Below are 20,149 nucleotides of genomic sequence, written 5' to 3' on the forward strand. Positions count from 1 at the left end.
TGAGGTCTGTGACAGCTTTGTACAGGAAAGGCAAAATGAAATTGTTGAAGTCATAGGCCTGGGGCCAAAAGTGCTGACAGGTATCCACCTACTTGGGACTATAAAAATGGTAGGCGATCCTAAGAAATGTCTAAGTCTTTCAAAATTATCCAGTTAACTTTCAAATGGTCATTCGTGTTTGTGTTTCACACACTGCCACCCTTATTCCTTCCAGTGTCTGAGCACTTCCTGTCCCCCTACAATATTGACTGTAGTTCGGAAACCAAGGAGGAAGTGGTCCAATGCATGGGCGCCTTCCAGGATGGGGTAGCTGAGAAGTGTGCTGAGTATTTTCAGAGATTCCGACGTTCTGCTCATGTGACTCCCAAGTCGTACCTCTCCTTTATTCAAGGCTATACACTCACATATGGTGAAAAGCATGCGGAAGTGCAAACTCTGGCCAACAGGTAAGTGTGAAGTTCAGACGTAAAGTTGTTTTAAAGCATTGGCTCTCAATGGGGGGCAGATTTGCTCCTAGGGAGCATTTTCCATTGACTTGAAACATTCTTGTTTGTTATAACTCAGGTGGTTGGGAAGGGGTGCTATTGGCAGCAAATAAGTAGAGGTCAGGGATGCTGCTAACATCTCACGGTGCACGGGATGGGCCTCCACAGCAAAGAATCGGCCCCAAATGCCAATATGCTGAGGCTGAGACACCATCCTCTCAAGCCTATTCGGAAGATTATTCTATGGTTGCTAGGAGCTTTGTTCTTGCCCAGGAGAATAAAGTGTTGCTAAGTGTTCACGTGACCTACTACTTGCTATACTACTGAATGACCTAATGGTGGAAAGAGGAGACCCGGAAGGAAGCAGAGAATACAGACTCACTGCCTGCCTCCACTCAGCCTTCTCTGGAATGCTGACATTCACTGGCTGGCAAATACCCTATTTCACTGAACTCTTCTCCAGGTTCCACTGCTCTGCCCTGATCTTTTCTGAACACTTACAGCTTCTGCTTGTATACGGCCAGAACCAGCCAGGGCTGTTCCGTAAGGGACCCTGGGTGGGACATTGGACTGACTGAATCTGAGGGCCCTTGGTCTTTGAGGTCACATTATCTCTAGTCCAGACAGGCAGTATCCCTTCACAGGGTGGTTCTGATGGCTTCATTCCTTGACTTGTTTCATTCCTTGGTCCCACATCTTTCTTCTTTTACTTAATTGGTCTTTTTTAAACAAAACAAAACAAAACAAAACAAAATAGAAGTTGTTTATTTTCCTTCCTCCACAATAGGATTTCAAGCATTTGAAATCTATTGTCATTTCACTAAACTTCATGAGGTATGTTTCAATACCCACCATCTTTCTTCATGTTATGAAGCATCATAACGGAGTCACTCTCCCACATGCGGTCTATGAAAAACATACGGCTGTGTTCAGTCAGGCGTTAGCCCTGGATGTACATTCTTTGTGTCAAGCCCTCTTGGATTTGCGATTTGCACAGACACCCATTCTTCAAATATGACCATTGCTATGCATATTAATGAACCAGTGCTTGGAAAATGTGGCCAAGTACCACAAATTTAAACATGGCTTCCTTGGATTTTCAAACCTAGAATGAACACTGGATTGGAAAAGCTAAAAGAAGCCTCAGAGTCTGTTGCAGCACTGAGCAAAGAACTGGCAGTGAAAGAAAAGGAGCTCCAAGTGGCCAATGATAAAGCCGACACGGTGCGTGGGCACTCACACGTGTGCCAGATTGGTTTTAAATTCCTGGTAATAAACGATTATGCATAGTCACTAAGTTGTAACCATGAAAGTATAAATTGTTTCTAATAGAATATAACACTCTTAATTCTACTGTAAAACGTTACCGGACAAACTCAACAAGGCAAATCAAGGCAAAAATGCACATTTTCAGGTTGCCATCCAATGTTCGATGAGCTTTCTTTTTCCTTTATATTGAATTAGGTCTTAAAAGAAGTGACAATGAAAGCGCAGGCTGCCGAGAAGGTCAAGGCTGAGGTACAGAAGGTGAAGGACAAAGCCCAAGCCATTGTAGACAGCATCTCTAAAGATAAAGCCATCGCTGAAGAAAAACTGGAAGCGGCAAAACCAGCCTTAGAAGAGGCTGAAGCAGCCCTGCAGGTAAGGCTTGTGATCTGACAGGTGTCAAGTTTAGTGCCTCATAGGAGGGTGAAGGGAAATGAGTCACGGCAAGGAAATGCTCTCCTGCTCCAGACCAAAGGTCTCTTCACTGGAACCATCTCAAGTAATGTTTTCTGCGGGGAGATGTAATTAGCTCTTTATAGATTTCGCTCTTGCAACTTCACATCTCATTTTCTTCACTCCTGAATGATGGGCAGTGTCATAGATTGGCGGTCAGGAGTCCTGGGTTCTCATTTCCACTCTGTCACCAATAAACATGTGACACTGGGTAAGTCACCTAGAATTTCTAAAATAACATTTCCCTCCTTATTCACTGAGGGCCCTGGAGTGAGTCTGTAAGAGATAATATCTGTGAATTACCCGAATATGGAGCTGCTGATCTAATGTAGCTCATTAATGGCAGATTTTGAGCAGGCCCCAACAATTATTCAATGCAGTTGGGTGGTAAGAACAGAAATGGCAAAATTAGAAAGGAGGTTGGATTCTGAGAAGATATGATGAGTTTAGTGAAATAGGCTCCACCTTAAAGAGCTGGTCCCATTTTGAAGGCTCACTTCAAGATTTCTGGGGACTCAACTTAAGATTGCTTTTGCTTCTGCCTTACTCATCTCTTGCCTTATGTTTTTGATTCCTGGTTTAGGAAATGGCTGGAGAAATGAAGCCCTGCTGATCTGCCCACAGCTAATTTGAGCTCTAGAACCTCAGCTGAGCATGCCTCATTGCTTGCTAGTGCAAAACATTTTAATCGCTTCTTTACCTCACTGCCTTAAACACTTCTAAATCTTTTTGACCCAAGTTGAGTCTTTAAGCCTCCTGAGCAATATGTAAATATGAGTTTTTACTCTTTGGAGATAATGATGGTATTGCCTTCTCCTTTATCTCTCCAACCTTTTACCCTACTCTTACTGTGATGCATCTTATTGTTCCTCTGCTCCTCCCTTACACTGGCTAAACTGCACCTCAGCATCCTCGAAGCCCTGTGGGGTCTTCGGTCTCTCGGATTCATGGGCGCCTCATCTTCCCCTGCCACTTTTTAAAAAATCAACATATTGAGGTATGACTGACATGTAAAACGCTGGACATGTATAATGCATACAACTCGGAAAGTTTGGGAATAAATATATACCTTAAAACCATTTCTACCTTCAAGCCCACTGACATGTCCATTACCTCCAAGAAGTTCCCTCCCGCTGCCACTTCGTTTATGCCATTGTTGTTGTTGTTGTCTTTCATGTGATAAAAACATTTAGCACAGGATCCAAAATCTTAACAAATCTGAAGTATATAACACAGTATTGTTAACTATAGGCACGGTGCTCTATAAGAGCTCTCCAGAATTTATTTAGCATAACTGAAAACCATCAGATCCCTGTTTTCTCTTCCTGCCAGACCCTGACAACCACCATTCTACTCTCTGCTTCAATAAATCTGCCTGGTTTAGATTCAGATATGAATGGGCTCATAGACTATATTTGTTTTTCTATATTTAGTTTATTTTACTTGGCATAAGGGCCAGTGGGTCCCTCCATGTTATCTCAAATAGCAGTATTTCCTTTTTTTCTTTTCAGGCTGAATAATATTCTATTGAACACAGGCACACACACACACACACACACACACACACACACACACACACACACGGAAACACACAGACTCTACATTTATATATATATATATAAATATATATATATATATTTATATATATATATCTCACATTTCTTTATCCACTCACCCACTGATGGACACTTAGGTTGCTTCTGTATCTTGGCTATTGTAAATAATGCTGCAGTGAGCATGGGGGTTTAGATATCTCTTTGAGATCCTGATCTCCACTCAACCCCCTTTTTGGGGCATGTTGATTCAGACTGCAGATCTCTGATCAACAGAAAGAGCACATTGATAGTGTTAACAATCTTGTAAATCTTTACTTAACTCATGATACCCAATGGCATCATAGAAAGAGAGCATATCGCATCTTAGATCATGCTTAAAGGTGTAAAGTTTTCCCAAGATTTAAAAGGCTCTACATCATTTTGATATTATAAAATATTTTCCTTTATACTCCTAATTTTGTATTCACTAAAATATTCTGCATAAACATCAATGCAAAAATGTATGGAAAAAGGGGTAACATGATTGGATGTTTTGGAGAGATTTTCAATGATTTCCTCCATTGGTTCGGCCTCTCTTTTATTGCTTCTTCGTGAGCTTTTGAAATCTTGAAATATGGTATACCAGTTTATTCTAAGAAGTTCCAGATCCACCCAAACTAAATTTCTGGAATCAGGCTACATAAGTCTATACAAGAAATAAGGTAATAGCAAAGAATGTCTCTCTTCCTATCTCAAAACTAATCTGACTCCACATAAACAAAAAAATATCTCCAGATGTTAAATAAATATTATATTGCAAGCATGTCTGGGAAGTTATGTGGCAGTCACACTGCTTTGCCTACAGAGAAAGAGAGGAATCCAATACTTAGCTGAAATAGGTTGAACTTTCTTTGTGTGTGTGTGTATGTGTGTGTGTGTATTCATTTTATTTTTATTTATTTTTCATTATAGTTTATTGTCAAGTTGGTTTCTATATGACACCCAGTGCTCATCACAAGTGCCCTCCTCCATGCCCACCCAAACTTTAGACATATCTCTTACCCCAACTCCTTTGACCTGGGTACCCAACATAATTGAGTCCAGTTCTGTTAGACAATTTTCCCTTTTAGAGCTAACATAAAATAAGCATGTCTGGCTCTGTACATCTTGTACAAGACTTATTTACCCTACTCTCCACACTGGCTGCTACTATATTTCTCTCCTTTCTTTTATAGCCACACATCTCATATGAAGATCTACTCTTTCTAGCTCTTAAACACAAATCCCCTTCACCTCTGGATGTCTAGCATCACAAATACACATCTACTGAAACAAACATTTTCAAAGTATGTAGTTAAATTCCTAAATTCAGTGCGTTTTTTTCTTCATTTCCCCCCAACCCACAGAGAAAAGATTATTAGCTTTGATAAGAAGGTCTTTGGTCACCTTGCTTTAATGCAAATGCAATTAAGATGGAAGGTTTTCAAGATCTGGAAGAAAAGAGTGTACACTATTTGTCCTAGAAATAGGATGGTATCAGATTCTTATCTTTAGAATTTTTCCCCATACTTATTCCATAAAGTGTTTAAGAGATAGAATAGTTATTAGCAACCACAGTGGGTCTATCTGATTATTAAATAATTTAGTCGATCAGAATCTGTGTGCTAGAAATGGAACAGGAGTTCTCTGAGTTAGTGAAATTCGTATTCTTAAGTTCCATCATTTAAAGGTCACTTCCCAGCTCAGAAACCTCTAATTATTCAATCTGTCAGCCCTGGGGCTACCTGCTGGTGTCAGTCCACTGTGACAAGTCTGGGTTGTAAAGAGAGAGGCAGATTCTTGACCTACATAACTAATGAGTAAAAAGCACTGCACATTCCGGAGTTTTCTGGGTTAGAATTCCTCCTATCTCCTTAAGTGCTGAGTTTTCTTTTTCTTTCAGATTACACTCTTTTTTTTTTCTGCCACAGAGGGGTCTGTACAGTTTTGGAGAAGTCGCAGCTCCTTATCTGCTCACCAGTATTTCCCTCACTGTCTCTCCTCTCGCTGTCAGTTTGAATTCTAAAAGTTTGAACTTTCTGGGACACACATTTCTTTGGGATTAAATATGCATCTCAACCTTATGACTCGGCGTCTAACTCAAACACGTGTGTGTTCCTCTGTCAAAATAGCATTTAGAGATGCCAGGTTTGTCCACACTTTCTTATCCGAGATGGCATGATGGCCTCCTCTCCCCTCACAGACGATCAAGCCTTCGGACATCGCCACTGTCCGCACGCTGGGCCGGCCGCCTCACCTCATCATGCGGATCATGGACTGCGTGCTGCTCCTGTTTCAAAGGAAAGTCAATGCGGTGAAAATTGACCTGGAAAAAAGCTGTCCAATTCCTTCCTGGCAGGAATCTTTAAAACTCATGACTGCGGGAAACTTTTTACAGAACTTGCAGGTTGGTAGTTCAATAATGTTGGGATGACGGGGACTCAGACTTCACTAGAGTATCTGAGTCCTTTAATAGAATAAGTTCCTAAAGAGATTTTGCTGTACACACATATTTTTCCTTATTAACTTTCGGGCCATATTTATTAAGGATTAATCACATACACAATTCTGTAAGTTAAGACGTACAACCTTATGTTTAGAGATCTGTATACATTGTGACATAATTGCCACGGTCAAACTAAAGTATCCATGACCTCACAGTTACCATTTTCTTTCCTGTCTTTTTTTTCTTTCTGTTTTGTGGTGAGAACACTTAGAAAATTTCAAATATACAATGTTGTTGACTATATTCGTATTACTGTACCTTAAGTCTTCAGAACGTTTTCTTCTTGTATCTTGATACATCTGTCCTCTCCCCTCCCCCACCCCTGGCCACCAGCACATTCTACTCTCTGCTTCTGTGAGCTCGACTCTTTTAGATTCTACACATAAGTGAGACATGCAGGGTTTTTCTCTGTATCTGGGTTATTTCATTTAGCATAATGTCCTCCACAGATGGCAAGATTTTCTTCTTTTTAAAGCCTTAATAATATTCTACATACATATATTGAACATATATTTAAGTATTTTTTCACAGTAGAATTTTCTTTTTCAAATATAAGACATTAGAGCTTTGAAAATAAGCATTAGACGGGGCACCTGCGTGGTTGGTTCAGTCAGTGAAGCATCTGATTTCGGCTCAGGTCATGATCTCATGGTTCATGGGTTCGAGCCCCGTGTTGGGCTCTGTGCTGACAGCTCAGAGCCTAGAGACTGCTTCAGATTCTGTGTTTCCCTCTCTCTCTGCTTCTCTTCTGCTCACACTTTATCTCACTATCTCTCAAAAATGAATAAACATTAAAAAAAAAGCATTAGAGCCTCTTCTGACAGATTTTAGGCATTTTAAATCCTCATCAGTGACCTATTTCAGTAGAAGTTGAAAAAATCATTTTAAGAAAGCAATACATATGTGTATATATTGTATGCATATAAATGCAAATGTATGTGTGTTTATATTTTGTAGTCTCAATAGTAATTTTTTGGGTAGTAATTTGCATGTTTTTAATTTTGAGGTAGAACTTATATATGACAGGGGTGCCTGGGTGACTCAGTCAGTTGAGCATCCAACTTCAGCTCAGGTCATGATCTCACATTCTGTGGGTTCAAGCCCCGCATTGGGCTCTGTGATGATAGCTCAGAGCTTAAAGCCTGCTTTAGAATCTGTGTCTCCCTCTCTCTCTGCCCCCGTCCCCCCTCAGCTTTTGGTCCCTCTCTCAAAATAAAGACATAACAAAAATTAAAAAAAAAGAATTTGTATATGATAAAATGTGCAAGTTTTAAGTATACAGATTAATGAATATTCACATATGTACAAACCTGTTAATGAACACTGAAATCAAGATTTAGATTTCCAGGGATGCCTGGGTGGCTCAGTTGGTTGAGTGTCTGGCTTCAGCTCAGGTCATGATCTCACAGTTCATGGGTTCGACCCCGTGTCTGGCTCTGTGCTGACAGCTGGCTCAGGGTCTGGAGCCTGCTTCCGGTTCTGTGTCTCCCTCTCTCTCTGCCCCTCCCCTGCTTGTGCTGTCTGTCTCTGTCTCTCAAGAAAAAAATTTAGATTTCCAGACTCCAGAAATCTCTTTTGTGTCCCTACTTAGTCAGTAACCTCCCCTAGGATAGCTATTATTCTCACTTTTTTCTGATAATTAATTTTGTTGGTTTTGAAATTTACATATGTGAAATCATGTCACATGACCGCTTATGTTGATCTCTTTTATTCAACAAATCTTTGAGATTCAGTCTTATTGTTGTAAGGACAGTATTCCATTCTTTTTTCATTGCTGTGTAGCTGTTCAGTATATGAAGCAGTCGTGTGTGCTAAATATTTAAAAACAACAGGTTTTCTGGGAAGAAAAAAAGGGAAACAAGAACAAAAAGTTTGATTTGTAGTGTTTTCCAATTTCCATGGCACAAATATCCCCATGATGGCCAGTTTCAAGCTACTGAAATGATCTTGCTAGATGCAGAGCTGGGGGAGAGGTGGGTAGCGATATAGTTTCCCCCCATGTAGGAACAGTGGATGTAAATGCTGTCAAAAACATAGATAGCAAAATGTAGTAACGTAAGAGAAAGCGACTACTTTTACTGTATACTCTTTTTGTTTTAAAGAACATTTGTTTAATTATTAGTTTTGATAATTCAACTTTTAATAATAGTTCTTTATAACAGTCATTGTCCACTGTACTGTTGGTGGATTTTGGGGTTGTTACTAGTTTGGGCCATTGTAATTAAAGCTACATTGGATATTGGTCTACAGGTCATTTGGTGGGTGTATTTGCATTTCTGTCGGTTCTGTGCTTAGGAATGAAATTTCTGAGTTGTAAGCTATCTATCCTTTTTAAAAATAGATGTAAATATTATTTGATAGAAGTGTAGTTGACACAATGTTACATTGACTTCGGGGGTGCAGCACAGTGATTAGATCACTGTACTCATGATGCTCACTACAAGTGTAGCTATCATCTGAATACATTTCAGCAGCTGATAGATAGTGCCAGAGAGCTCTCAGAAATAGCCGTGTCCCTATACACACCCACCGGCAGTGTGTAAGTTGTTCTACGTCTTAACTATTTTCTACTTTTCACTATTCTGATGGGTTTGTAGTAGTATCTTACTAATGTGGGTTTAGTTTGCATTTTCCTGGGGAGTAATAATGCAGAGAATCTTTGCAACAGTTTATGAACCTCTTGGAAATTTCTCTGTTAAGTACCTGTTAAGGTCTCCTGTCTCTTTAAATTTTTTATTGATGTGCAGAATTTCCCTATAAGAAACATGAGTAATTTGTCATTGATATGTTTGCAAATATCTTCTCCCATATTCTGCCTTAGTTGTTCATTCCCTTAAAGGTGTCCTTTGATAGACAGACACTCTTAAGTTTGAAGTAGCCCAATTTATCAATATTTTCTTAGTAGTGCTTTCTGTGTTCAGGTAGGATATCTTTGCCCTACCTCTAAGGCAGAGTAAATATTTCTATAGTTTCTTCAAGAAGTTTTATTGTTTTATCTTTCGTATTGGATCGCGGCACAACTAATGGGGAATACCAAAGTCACATCTGTTTCCAGAGCAATAACCTTAGTGCTATCTTTCATTCGTTTTCAATTCCACATGGCCCAAGTGTTGTGTGACTAGGTCATCTTGTGAGGCACCTTACAGCAGCTGTAACAGTGATCAGCTTATGAAACTGGTGGCCATAAAGACTTGTCCTCAGATAATTAAAATATGGCACTCTATGATGTAAGTGCCCCAAGAAGGAGTAACAGGTCGTTTGAGTGGAGGGAGGTGGGGATGAACTCTGAGCGTGTGTGGAATGGCGGTGGTGACAGAGGAGATCAAGAAGTTTTCACAGAAAAGTGCAACCGTGGAATTGGACTTCTCATGGGATCCTGGCAGGTGACTCCAGGCTCCTGCCCTATGTACCTGATGGCAGGACCACTGCTCTCTGAAGCTCCTTTGTCATTTGCGTTTTGTCACCATTGCCCTTCCACTGCTCCCAAATGTTCTTCTGATTTTTCTTCTGGCTTCATTATTTCTCAAGCTTCATGAAAGAAACTTGCATGGGAAGTTGTCTGAATGAGAACGTGTGCACTCTGCCCTGTGCTGTGTATGTTCTGTGAAAGTTTTGATTTATAGGCGCCACATTCCTTTCTACTTGGAGAACATCTGATCATCTTCTTTAAAAATTTTGTTAATGTTTTATTCATTTGTGAGACAGAGATAGAGCATGATCAAGGGAGGGGCAGAGAGAGACACACAGAATCCTTGGTAGCCCCCCAGCTCTGAGCTGTCAGCACAGAACTCGATGCGGGGCTTGAACCCATGAACTGTGAGATCATGACCTGAGCTGAACTGAGACACTTAACTGACTGATTCACCCAGGTGCTCCTACTCATCTTCCTTTAGGTGATCGAACACCACTTGAGAAAGGTCCAGTTTCATTGTTTGGCCAGTCTTCTCTTGATGCAGGAGGCATTCTTAATCCACTTATGCTACTATTTTTGCATTTTATCCCTTCAGAGGCTAACAGTTCTTTCATTTTCTGGATAATTCTATGATTAAAAATTAATTCATTGCCCTCAAGACTGAATGTCCAAGAGATTACCTTCGTTTTTCAGATGAGCTTAATAGAGCCTCTGTTTGAATGTATTAAGCATTTAGTTGCTGCTAAATGCTAAACATATTTTGTCCGTAGGCTGAAAATACCTGAGTGTATTTGTTTTCCATTATTGATTTTATGGGCTTACAATTTACCTATTTAGGATTAATGACACGAACTTTGCTTTGGAAAATTTAATAACCACGTTAGTATTCATCACCTAAATAATGTACTCTTTCCCTGCATCCTAGAACATTTATTTAGGGTTGGTATCTCTTGTTCCCAGAAGATAAAGAATGCTCTAACTTATTTGCTGTCACTGCTTACTCAGTTTCCACTTTCAGAACTTATGCCAAATATCCTGAAATACTAACACACTAGGATGTCATTCATTCATGCTAAGTTATTCAACAATTTCAATGGCATTGGGAGCATGGTGTGAGTGTGGCTTCACGGAAAGAAGCATTTTGACTTAATTTTACTCTTTTCTTTTGTAGCAATTCCCAAAGGACACAATCAATGAAGAAGTGATAGAATTTTTGAGTCCTTACTTTGAAATGGCTGACTACAACATTGAAACTGCTAAACGCGTGTGTGGGAATGTAGCTGGTCTTTGTTCCTGGACCAAAGCCATGGCAACCTTCTTTTCTATAAACAGAGAAGTGTTGCCTCTAAAGGTAAGCCCCCTAGCGGGAGCCACGTGATGCACGCCTGCAAGGGCCCTCGAGGTCGACTGGTCGTGTCTTCTCATAGTGTGCAAGAATCTTTGGCCTCTGGTGTTATTGTACTCAAGTCCACGGGGAGAGCAAGTGACAGAAAGGCCATGCACAGGACGTTTCTCTTCTCCTTAATAGCACTCCAGTCAGAATTGTAGGAGTTGAAGCATGGACTTTCTACAAAGGTGTCATGTTGACTGTGGGCTGCTGGATAGTTTTCCTCCACAGTGTTAACTTGGAAAAAAGAAACACAGGAAACTGTAGCATAGAATCCCCCGATAATGTCCTGCCAGGGAACCTTATAACCAAGGCAGGGTTGGCGCACCATTGGTGGCTGGGCTTGGTTGCAAGGTATGATGTGGTACTCCCTCTCTTCTCCTTTGTCCCTCAGGAAAGAAACTGAATGTCATCTGTTCTATAATGTGATTTGAGAATATGCCTGTTTCCTTTTGAATAATTGTATTTTTAAGCTTCATATGTGCACCCTCCTCCATCATCAGTGACAGGCTCTGGCAGATGAAGGGGCAAATACACGCTTTGAAAATCGAATACTGATGTCTCAAAGATCACACACATGGCCTGGTGGATTATTTTGCTTTTGTATACCTTTGATCTCTCTCAACCATCAACTAAAATCCACTTATGCTTATAAACAACCCAAGGAACTTAATAATCACGATAAAAATAATTGAGAGTGGAAAGAAGATAGGGATAGAGTTGCAAGTCCCACGTTATTTTCTAATTGTCACCATCCCAGGGCCATTTATTCAGTGGCTGAGGCCCCTTGGGGTCCTAGGGCAACTTAAAGGAACAAAGATTCATTTGGCTCAGAGGACATTAGAGGATATAATCGATGTCGTTTTGTGAACATTGTGAATTTGGGAACCAATGAAGACTCCAGCATAGCTTAAAAATGGCCATTCTGATATTGACTGAATTCTAAGCACCATATCAAATGAAAAATACAGAGCATCCTTTACAAATTTTCCAGTGAATAAGCATACAGTGTCTTTAAGGGAATTACTGTTGAATGCATGATGGGTAGCTTTTGCCGTAATTATTTTTTAAACAAAATAAGCTGAACTTAGTACCCAATCATGGTCATTCTGAACAGGCTTACATCAGAACAATGAAATCTCCACTCCTGTTTCAGTACATTTCAGCCTCCACCTGGTCCCAGGACAGTTCAGGTCCTGTGGTAGGAAATAGAGACCATCAGAAAGGAGAGCCTTTTACTTGCTCCTAGAAACTCTGCTCTTCTTTCTGAGAAGTCAGTCCTGGAAGTGACCTCCTGAAGTGTGATGAGCACCCAGCTTCTGGGAGCCTCGAGTGTATCAGGTCACCACTAATGTACAGTCATGAAAATAAATGCAGTTACAGAGAGTCTATGCATGTACCACTTAAGGAGACGGGGAAGATGGAGGGAGGGCAGGTTATCATTGGGCAACTGGTCTGAATAGGAGAAGCTGCATAGACTTTTGCCCCTAACTTTGTGCATCCCTGGAGGGGGTGGGACTTCACCACTAGCCCCTGTTTCCTGAGTGAGGACAGATTAAGGACACTCTCCTTCAATGCCAGGTGGAACCGCCTCAACACTGACCTGTGATGGAGCCATTGAGGGGCGGCTCTCTTTGATTCTGCAATCCCTGCAGATGGGCCAAGTGACTAGTAGAGAAAAACTTAAATACCAACTACAACAATGGCGATTTAGACTCTATTCAAGTTAATGATAATGAGACTTCTCCTTGAAAACTATGAAAACCATGAATATCACTCCATATAAACAGAATGTTTAAAACAGTAGAGCCTTAAATATTAAATATGGACAACATCTATTTTTTAAAAAGTGTATTCATTTTTGAGAGAGAGAGAGGCAGAGCAAGCAGAGGACAGAGGATCTGAAGCGGACTCTGCACAGACAGCACAGAGCCTGATGTAGGGCTCAAACTCATGCACTGCGAGATCATGACCTGAGTCAAAGTCAGTACTTAGTCCACTGAGCCACCAAGGCGCCCCTCCTTTAAGTCACAGAAACAGGTGCGGTTTAGAGCTGACTTGAGAAGAAAATGTCCCAAGAGTGAGATCCTTTGTAAACTATAAGGTTGTTAAGCCACGCTTTTGCCTGTCATTCGTTCTAGTAAGTAATGGAACTTGGACTTTCCCTTAAAGAATCATTCTGCCAAAATTTGGGAGCTGGGGGTTTCCAGATAGGAAAATAATTTATTTCCAAAATTTTTTTTCTAGGTCATCTTTTCTTCTGAAACATTCCAGAAAGAATGTGGCCCTCATAGTAGATTACCCCATTAAAGTCAATTTTAACATTTTAGAAACTTAAAAAGGAAAAATTTGATTTCAAAAAATTATTTAAAACATCAAAGTTCCTGTAAGCATGGACTATTTTCTACATCTCATCTTTTGCTCAAATTACCTTTGAATATGTCTTTTGAGTCAAATTTAGTAGCTTCCCTAAGACAAATACTTTTGATTAGTCACAGCTCTAGGTATCAGTTGTTCTAAGGATGGCACACAATATATGAAAACTACAGGAACAACATCAAGATCACCACGACTCACAAAATCTATTTTCAGTGAATAATTATGTTCCATCATTTAGCTTGGTTTAGCAGCCTCATCAACAGTGATGAATCCTACTAGACAGATGGTTCTTAATATTAATATTCTGATTTTTCTTTTTCTACACATCTTACAATTACAATGTTCTGTAAGGTACCTATATGCATTTAATATTGCAATGCTCTGATCTAAGGACTGGAAAGCTCTGGCCCATAGACCAAATCTAGCCCACAAACTATATTTGTATGGCTTGTGAAATAAGAAGAATTTTTACATTTTTTCTTTTTCTTTTTTTAAAATTTTTTAATGTTTTTTAATTTATTTTTGATAGAGAGAGAGACAGAGCATGAGAGGGAGAGGGGCAGAGAGAGAGAAGGAGACACAAAACCAGAAGCAGACTCCAGGCTCTGAGCTGTCAGCACAGAGCCTGATGCAGGGCTCGAACCCACGAACATGAGATCTGATCTGAGCCAAAGCTGGAGGCTTAACCAAATGAGCCACCCAGGCGCCCCCATTTTTTCTTTTTTTTTAAAGTTTATCTATATTGAGAGACACAGAGATAGTGTTAATAGAGACAAGAGAGAGAGAGAGAGAAAGAGAGACAGAGACAGAGAGACAGAGAGACCCATGCAGGCTCTGTGCTGCAGGGCTTAAACTCACGAAGCCATGAGATCATGACCTGAGCTGAAACCAAGTCAGATGCTTAACTGAATGAGCCACACAGATGTGCAGAAGTTTTATTCATATGGCTTTTAAATGAGTGCCTGAAGAATAGCCTTGATTTTGCCCCCTTACCCCAAATGTCTAAAATATTTACTATTTAAATATGGAAAAAAATTGGCTGACTTCTAATGAATTATAGTTTTCGGCTTACAAACCTATATATCAAGTCCACAGTATGATTTGATCTTGACTGAATGCAACTTGAGAAGACTCTGGGGGTAGAACAGAGAACAGGTACAAACACTGCTGAGGTCTCAGATCCTGAGATGCTGACTGCTCGGTTTGCTGCACATCCTTCACCTTGGATGTGTCCTCTGCAGGCCAACTTGGTGGTGCAGGAGAATCGCTACGTCTTGGCCATGCAGGATCTGCAGAAGGCCCAGGCCGAGCTGGACGACAAGCAAGCAGAGCTGGATGTGGTGCAGGCTGAGTATGAACAGGCCATGAGCGAAAAGCAGGTAACTGTCGTGTGGCATGGGAGTGACCTTCACAGCCCAACATGGCTGTCGTAAATCCTTTGTTCCTGTCTCCAGGGGTCTGGTTCCCAGCAGGGATTGATTTAACGTAGACACGATACATATATGACATGTCATCCATCACTGAGCCCTCGAGTTTGTCCCTAACCCATGCCGAGGATCTTGGTGAGAGGTCAGGACAGTCCACCAAGATAGGAGTCGATTCTGGAACGTAAACACTCTGAATCTCCATATTGATGGTGATGGCAGTAGCACCTGGTGTAGCACTTTGTGTTGTGGTTTTCAAATCCTGTCCTCCCGCTTTATCTCATTGAAGTTTTGAAATGATCTTGCAAAGGAAGCAAGGTGGACACTTTAATTCTCATTTTGGAGACAGGAACTGAGTTCCAGAGGGCGGCTCCCAGTCTTGGGCTGGATAGTCTGGACTAGAACTTGGCCTTCTGGTGTTGACTTTGGGCTTCTCTGCTGGACCTATGCAGCTGACCCCATGACTGTGTCCTGATGGCCATCTTCAGTCTTCTGAAGCATATTTTGCTGCTGGAGGACCTTTCAGTATCTGAGTTCATACATTTCTGAGCCACTGGGCAACAAGTTCTTTATCTTATTTCTACTAATTCCAGCGCCACTGGGGCGTCTTTCCTTCTGGAAATGCAGGCAGCATTAACGCAGACCTAATGTAGCTTAAGCCATGGAGCTCCAAACTTGCACAGACTTCTAGGAGCTGGGGTCCCTGGGATTTGTAGTATTTTAGGGGAAGAGAAACTAGGTTATGATTGGCAAGCATTTATGTATAAGTATTCAGATAAAATGCCTAGAAATTCCAGAGGAAAGGCACCTGAGTTCCTAAGTCACCAGGACTTTGTGGTGACTTTTTCCCTCTCAGTCTAAATACAAGTTCACTTGGGTGCTTTGTATTTGTAAAAAAAATCTCTAATTATCTTCTTTTTAAAAATTTTTAAAGTTTATTTATTTTGGGAGAGAGAGAGAGCAATCAGGGGAGGAGCAGAGAGAGAGGGAGAGAAATAATCCCAGGCAGGCTCCATGCTATCAGCACAGAGCCCGATGTGGGGCTCGAACACACAAACTGTGTGATCATGACCTGAACCCAAACCTAGAGTGAGACACTTAACCCACCAAGCCACCCAGGTGCCCCTCTAGTGATTTTCTTAAAGTGGACCCCCCAGATTATATAAGCTTCTGGCCCCACAAAATCTGTATGTGCCTCCGATAAATCCTATATTTGGTAAATAAGAGATAGATTCACTCTGTTCTTTCCTTGATGATTTTCTGGAGTTTCTTCCTGCCCCTTCTCCGTCCTCTCTTGTCAGGACTGAGATTCCTGCTCTGATAGTCTGTTCTCTGATGGGGGTCCGAGCAGGGGTACTGAAACACTTCAGTTTCACTATCCACAGAATGTGGGGTACTTTTGCTTAAAGATAAGTCTCCTGAAAGCAAAATAAGAGCTTTTTAGAAATTTTAGAGAAGTAATTATAGAACACCTATTTGGGTTTGTTACTTGTGCTCTGTGGGATTCATTTATCATAATATAAAGAGACAATTAGCATCACAATTTGAAAGCGTCTACTTCAGAAACCATTGGGAAAATGTGATTATTTCTGCCATGCTGGACACTCACTGGTGTTGTGAGGCATGACTGAATACACTAAAAATATTTTAGGCTTCCTTTTATTATGTTTCAGTTGTAACATTTTTGCATTAATTCATTCAATATGGCTTTTTCTGGTTTTGAGCATCAACTGTTAAGGACCATACACTATCTGCTCCTGTAAAGGTATAGCTCTGACTTCAAAACTTGTTTCAACAAATGTCAAGCTTTTTAAATACAAAAACACAAAATCTGACTGTGAGTCCATCTAACTCCAACATGCTGGAGTGAACCTGACCATTAGTCGTTTTGTGGCTCCTTCCCCACACACAGAGGCCATTGAAGGTCCAGGGGACCTGCGGGCTTATGGGAGGCAGGGAGAGGAAGGGCCCTGCGTCCACGGTTCATCATGGTCAGCTGGATAAGCTCATGACCCAGACCTGCATGTCGCCTGAAGAGGTGTGTGCCCTGCTCCTCTGCACAGGGCAGTGCCTTTGTGGGGGCCCACCTCCCTTGGCCCTCTGGGCAGCTAGTCACCAGCAGAGTGAGCGGGGACGCTGCTCAAGGAGCCCATGGGATATTGCTCCCTACCAGAGCCAGGCTCCAAGGGCACGCTGCCTCTAACTCTCATGCACTTGCTCCTCTCCCTTCCCTGGGTCCTCATCCCCTAAAAGAGTGTGGGGTCTCAGAAAAAACAGCCAAAGAAGAGGATCCTGGCCATTTTCTTATTTGGTCAACTGGGAGTGGGGATGATGAAATTCAGGAAGACAACCTAATCTTTCTTTCTTTTAAGTTTATTTTGGGACAGACAGTGAGAGTGCAAGCAGGGAAGGGACAGAGAGAGTGGGAGAAGGAGAATCTCAAGCAGGCTCTGCACTGTCAGCGCAGAGCCCGACATGGGACATGAACCACGAACAGTGAGATCATTCCCTGGGCTAAAATCAAGAGTCCAGAACTCAACCAGCTGAGCCACCTGGGCACCCCAAGACAACCTAATCTTCAAAATCGCTTTGGCATGAACAGTTTATATCAAAGGGAGGCGGAAGTAAATGAAGCATTATCATCCTTCCCAGCTGGTATCTTACTTCTTGGGGAGAAACAAACAAACAAACAAACAAACAAACATGGGCCATATAGACATGCGGGCACCCCAGCTGGGTTTTAGGTTTTCTGCATTAACTCTAGGTGGAGAAGGAAAACAGAGCACGGTAGACTCCCAGAGAACAAACTAGAATAAATATCTTGCTTTTGAAAAACACTGTATTGGGGCGCCTGGGTGGCTCAGTCGGTTAAGCCTCCGGCTTCGGCTCAGGTCAGATCTCACGTTCGTGGGTTCGAGCCCCGCGTCAGGCTCTGTGCTGACAGCTAGCTCAGAGCCTGGAGCCTGCTTCCGGTTCTGTGTCTCCTTCTCTCTCTGCCCCTCCCCCTCTCATGCTCTGTCTCTCTCTTTATCAAAAATAAATAAAACATTAAAAAAAAAGTTAAAAAAAACCAAAAAAACCACTGTATTGTGTTATTATTACAAAAACAACTTGTCTTCTTTGTGGCAAGGACACATAGGTAATCCTAGAAGTGAACACTAAAAATATTTGCTCTCTATCATTTCCTATCTGAACATATTTCTTGATTTCCATGTTTTAAATATATATGTAAAACATAACATTTAAAAATATAATTCAGCACAAACTGCTTTATAAATTAAGTTTTTATCTTAATAACATACCATGAATCTCTTTCTTAGTTACAAAAATTTTTACAAGATAATTTTTAATGGCTTCAGAGTATTTTTATTCACTGGCACACCAAAATTTATTTCAATAGTCCTCTATTTTATTAGACATTTAGCATATATGACATATACATATATTTTAAATGAACTTCCAGTGACTGGAAGGTAAATCTTTATTTAGCTTTATTCCACTATTATTTCATACATATAAGGTTTCATAAGTAGAATTAGCAGTTGTTTCAGACAGAGAGAAAGAAGACCATTTGTTTTTAAGAATTGAGCACCGAGTGGCCACAGCATGTGGAAGTCTGGAACAAGGTCTTTTACAGACATGCAGAGCCCCAGACAGGGAGCGGCTGAGTCGGGCATCACTGGGATTTGTGAGCGAGCCTCAGAACACCACGATCTGGGGATGATCTAATGTGTCACCTAAAGAAAAAGGAGATGTGGAATTAGAGAAAATGATAATGGTGCTAGAATTGTAACATGAGAAGATTCCCAATTTTCAAGCAGAAATATGTACTTTTTTTTTACCTTTTTTGTGCTATATGATATTAGTAAGTATGCTTGTATTTTATTTCTATTCTTCTTTATAGGGAAGTCATAAATGATGCAGATCTCTGTTATCTCTTAGTTATGAATATGTGGGGAGAGTCTGACCCGTTGGCTCAGGACCCCACATGAAGGCTTAAGGGACAGTCTTTGGCTGATGCAAACACACAGGGATCAAATCTTATGCTTCCTAAGAAATAAATGGCTACCCAGTCTCAGAAGGGGAGATAATATATAATGGTTTAAAATTATATTTTTGAGCCAGAAGCTGTATTTTTCAGAACATAAATTTTCTTCTGATTATGGCCCTTCTTAGACCTTGCTGGAAGATGCTGAGAGGTGCAGACATAAGATGCAGACTGCTTCCGTGCTGATCAGTGGCTTGGCGGGAGAAAAAGAAAGATGGACGGAGCAAAGTAAAGAGTTTGCTGCCCAAACAAAAAGACTTGTAGGTATGTACGTTCCTTTATTAATCAGAGTATGTGTTGACTATGGTAGGGAGTTAGCAAAGTGAAACTTATCAGAATACAAACCAACACTCTAGTACTTCAAATTCCTGTGTGTGTGTGTGTGTGTGTAGATATTTCAGAAAGATGAATAGTGGTCTGGCATCTATGCAAACCTGATTAGATGTACTAATGACCTTCACTTTCTTATCAGGTCACTTTTCAATTCTTCTATGAGCAAATGGTCATATTGATCAAGGTCACTTTGAATGGAAGCTCTGTCTTCTGAAGTTTTGTGTCTCTTAGACCCCAAAGTCATACTCATACATCCAACAACAGTCAAAATAATCTAGTTCTTGACACTAGCAGGTATTATTTGATGGACTATTTGGATCTTGATTAACAAGGAACCAACCTACTGCTTATTCACCAAGTCATAGCAACATGTGTTTGCAGATTGGTTTATGGAAGTTAGTTTAATTTTTTTTTTGTGCACATGCAAAAGAGAGAGAGAGAGAGAGAGAGAGAGAGAGAGAGAGAGAGCACGAGCAGGGGAGGGTCAGAGAGAGAGGGAGACACAGAATCTGAAGACAGGCTCCAGGCTCTAAGCTAGATATCAGCACAAAGCCTGATGCAGGGTTCGAACCCATGAACCATGAGATCATGACCTGAGCCAAAGCCGGATACTCAACTGACTGAGCCACCCAGGTGCCCCAGTTTATGGAAGTTAGTTTAAAATAATGGCTGTTTTGGGGGTGCCTGGGTGACTCAGTCTGTTGAGCATCTGACTTCAGCTCAAGTCATGATCTCATGGTTGCTGAAGTTGAGTCCCATATCTGGCTCTGTGCTGACAGCTCAGGACTTGTATCCTGCTCAGATTCTGTGTGAGTCTCTCTCTCTCTCTCTCTCTCTCTCTCTCTCTCTCTCTCACTCTGTCTCTCTCTGCTCCTCTCCTAC

The 20,149-nt window shown here is 41.1% G+C and overlaps 1 protein-coding gene across 1 annotated transcript in view; it reads left to right on the forward strand.

Annotated features, from left to right (window-relative positions):
* Positions 1-20,149, forward strand: part of DNAH5 (dynein axonemal heavy chain 5) — a 210,698-nt gene that overhangs the window by 142,642 nt on the left and 47,907 nt on the right. Inside the window, exons 55-61 of the mRNA XM_029941285.1 lie at positions 215-446; positions 1,595-1,709; positions 1,950-2,126; positions 5,982-6,185; positions 10,868-11,047; positions 14,704-14,841; positions 19,063-19,198. Coding sequence (XP_029797145.1) covers positions 215-446; positions 1,595-1,709; positions 1,950-2,126; positions 5,982-6,185; positions 10,868-11,047; positions 14,704-14,841; positions 19,063-19,198 — 1,182 coding nt within the window. The remainder of the gene's footprint in view (positions 1-214; positions 447-1,594; positions 1,710-1,949; positions 2,127-5,981; positions 6,186-10,867; positions 11,048-14,703; positions 14,842-19,062; positions 19,199-20,149) is intronic.

Source organism: Suricata suricatta, chromosome 6 (assembly GCF_006229205.1).
Source record: "Suricata suricatta isolate VVHF042 chromosome 6, meerkat_22Aug2017_6uvM2_HiC, whole genome shotgun sequence".
NCBI classification, from domain to species: Eukaryota; Metazoa; Chordata; class Mammalia; order Carnivora; family Herpestidae; genus Suricata; species Suricata suricatta.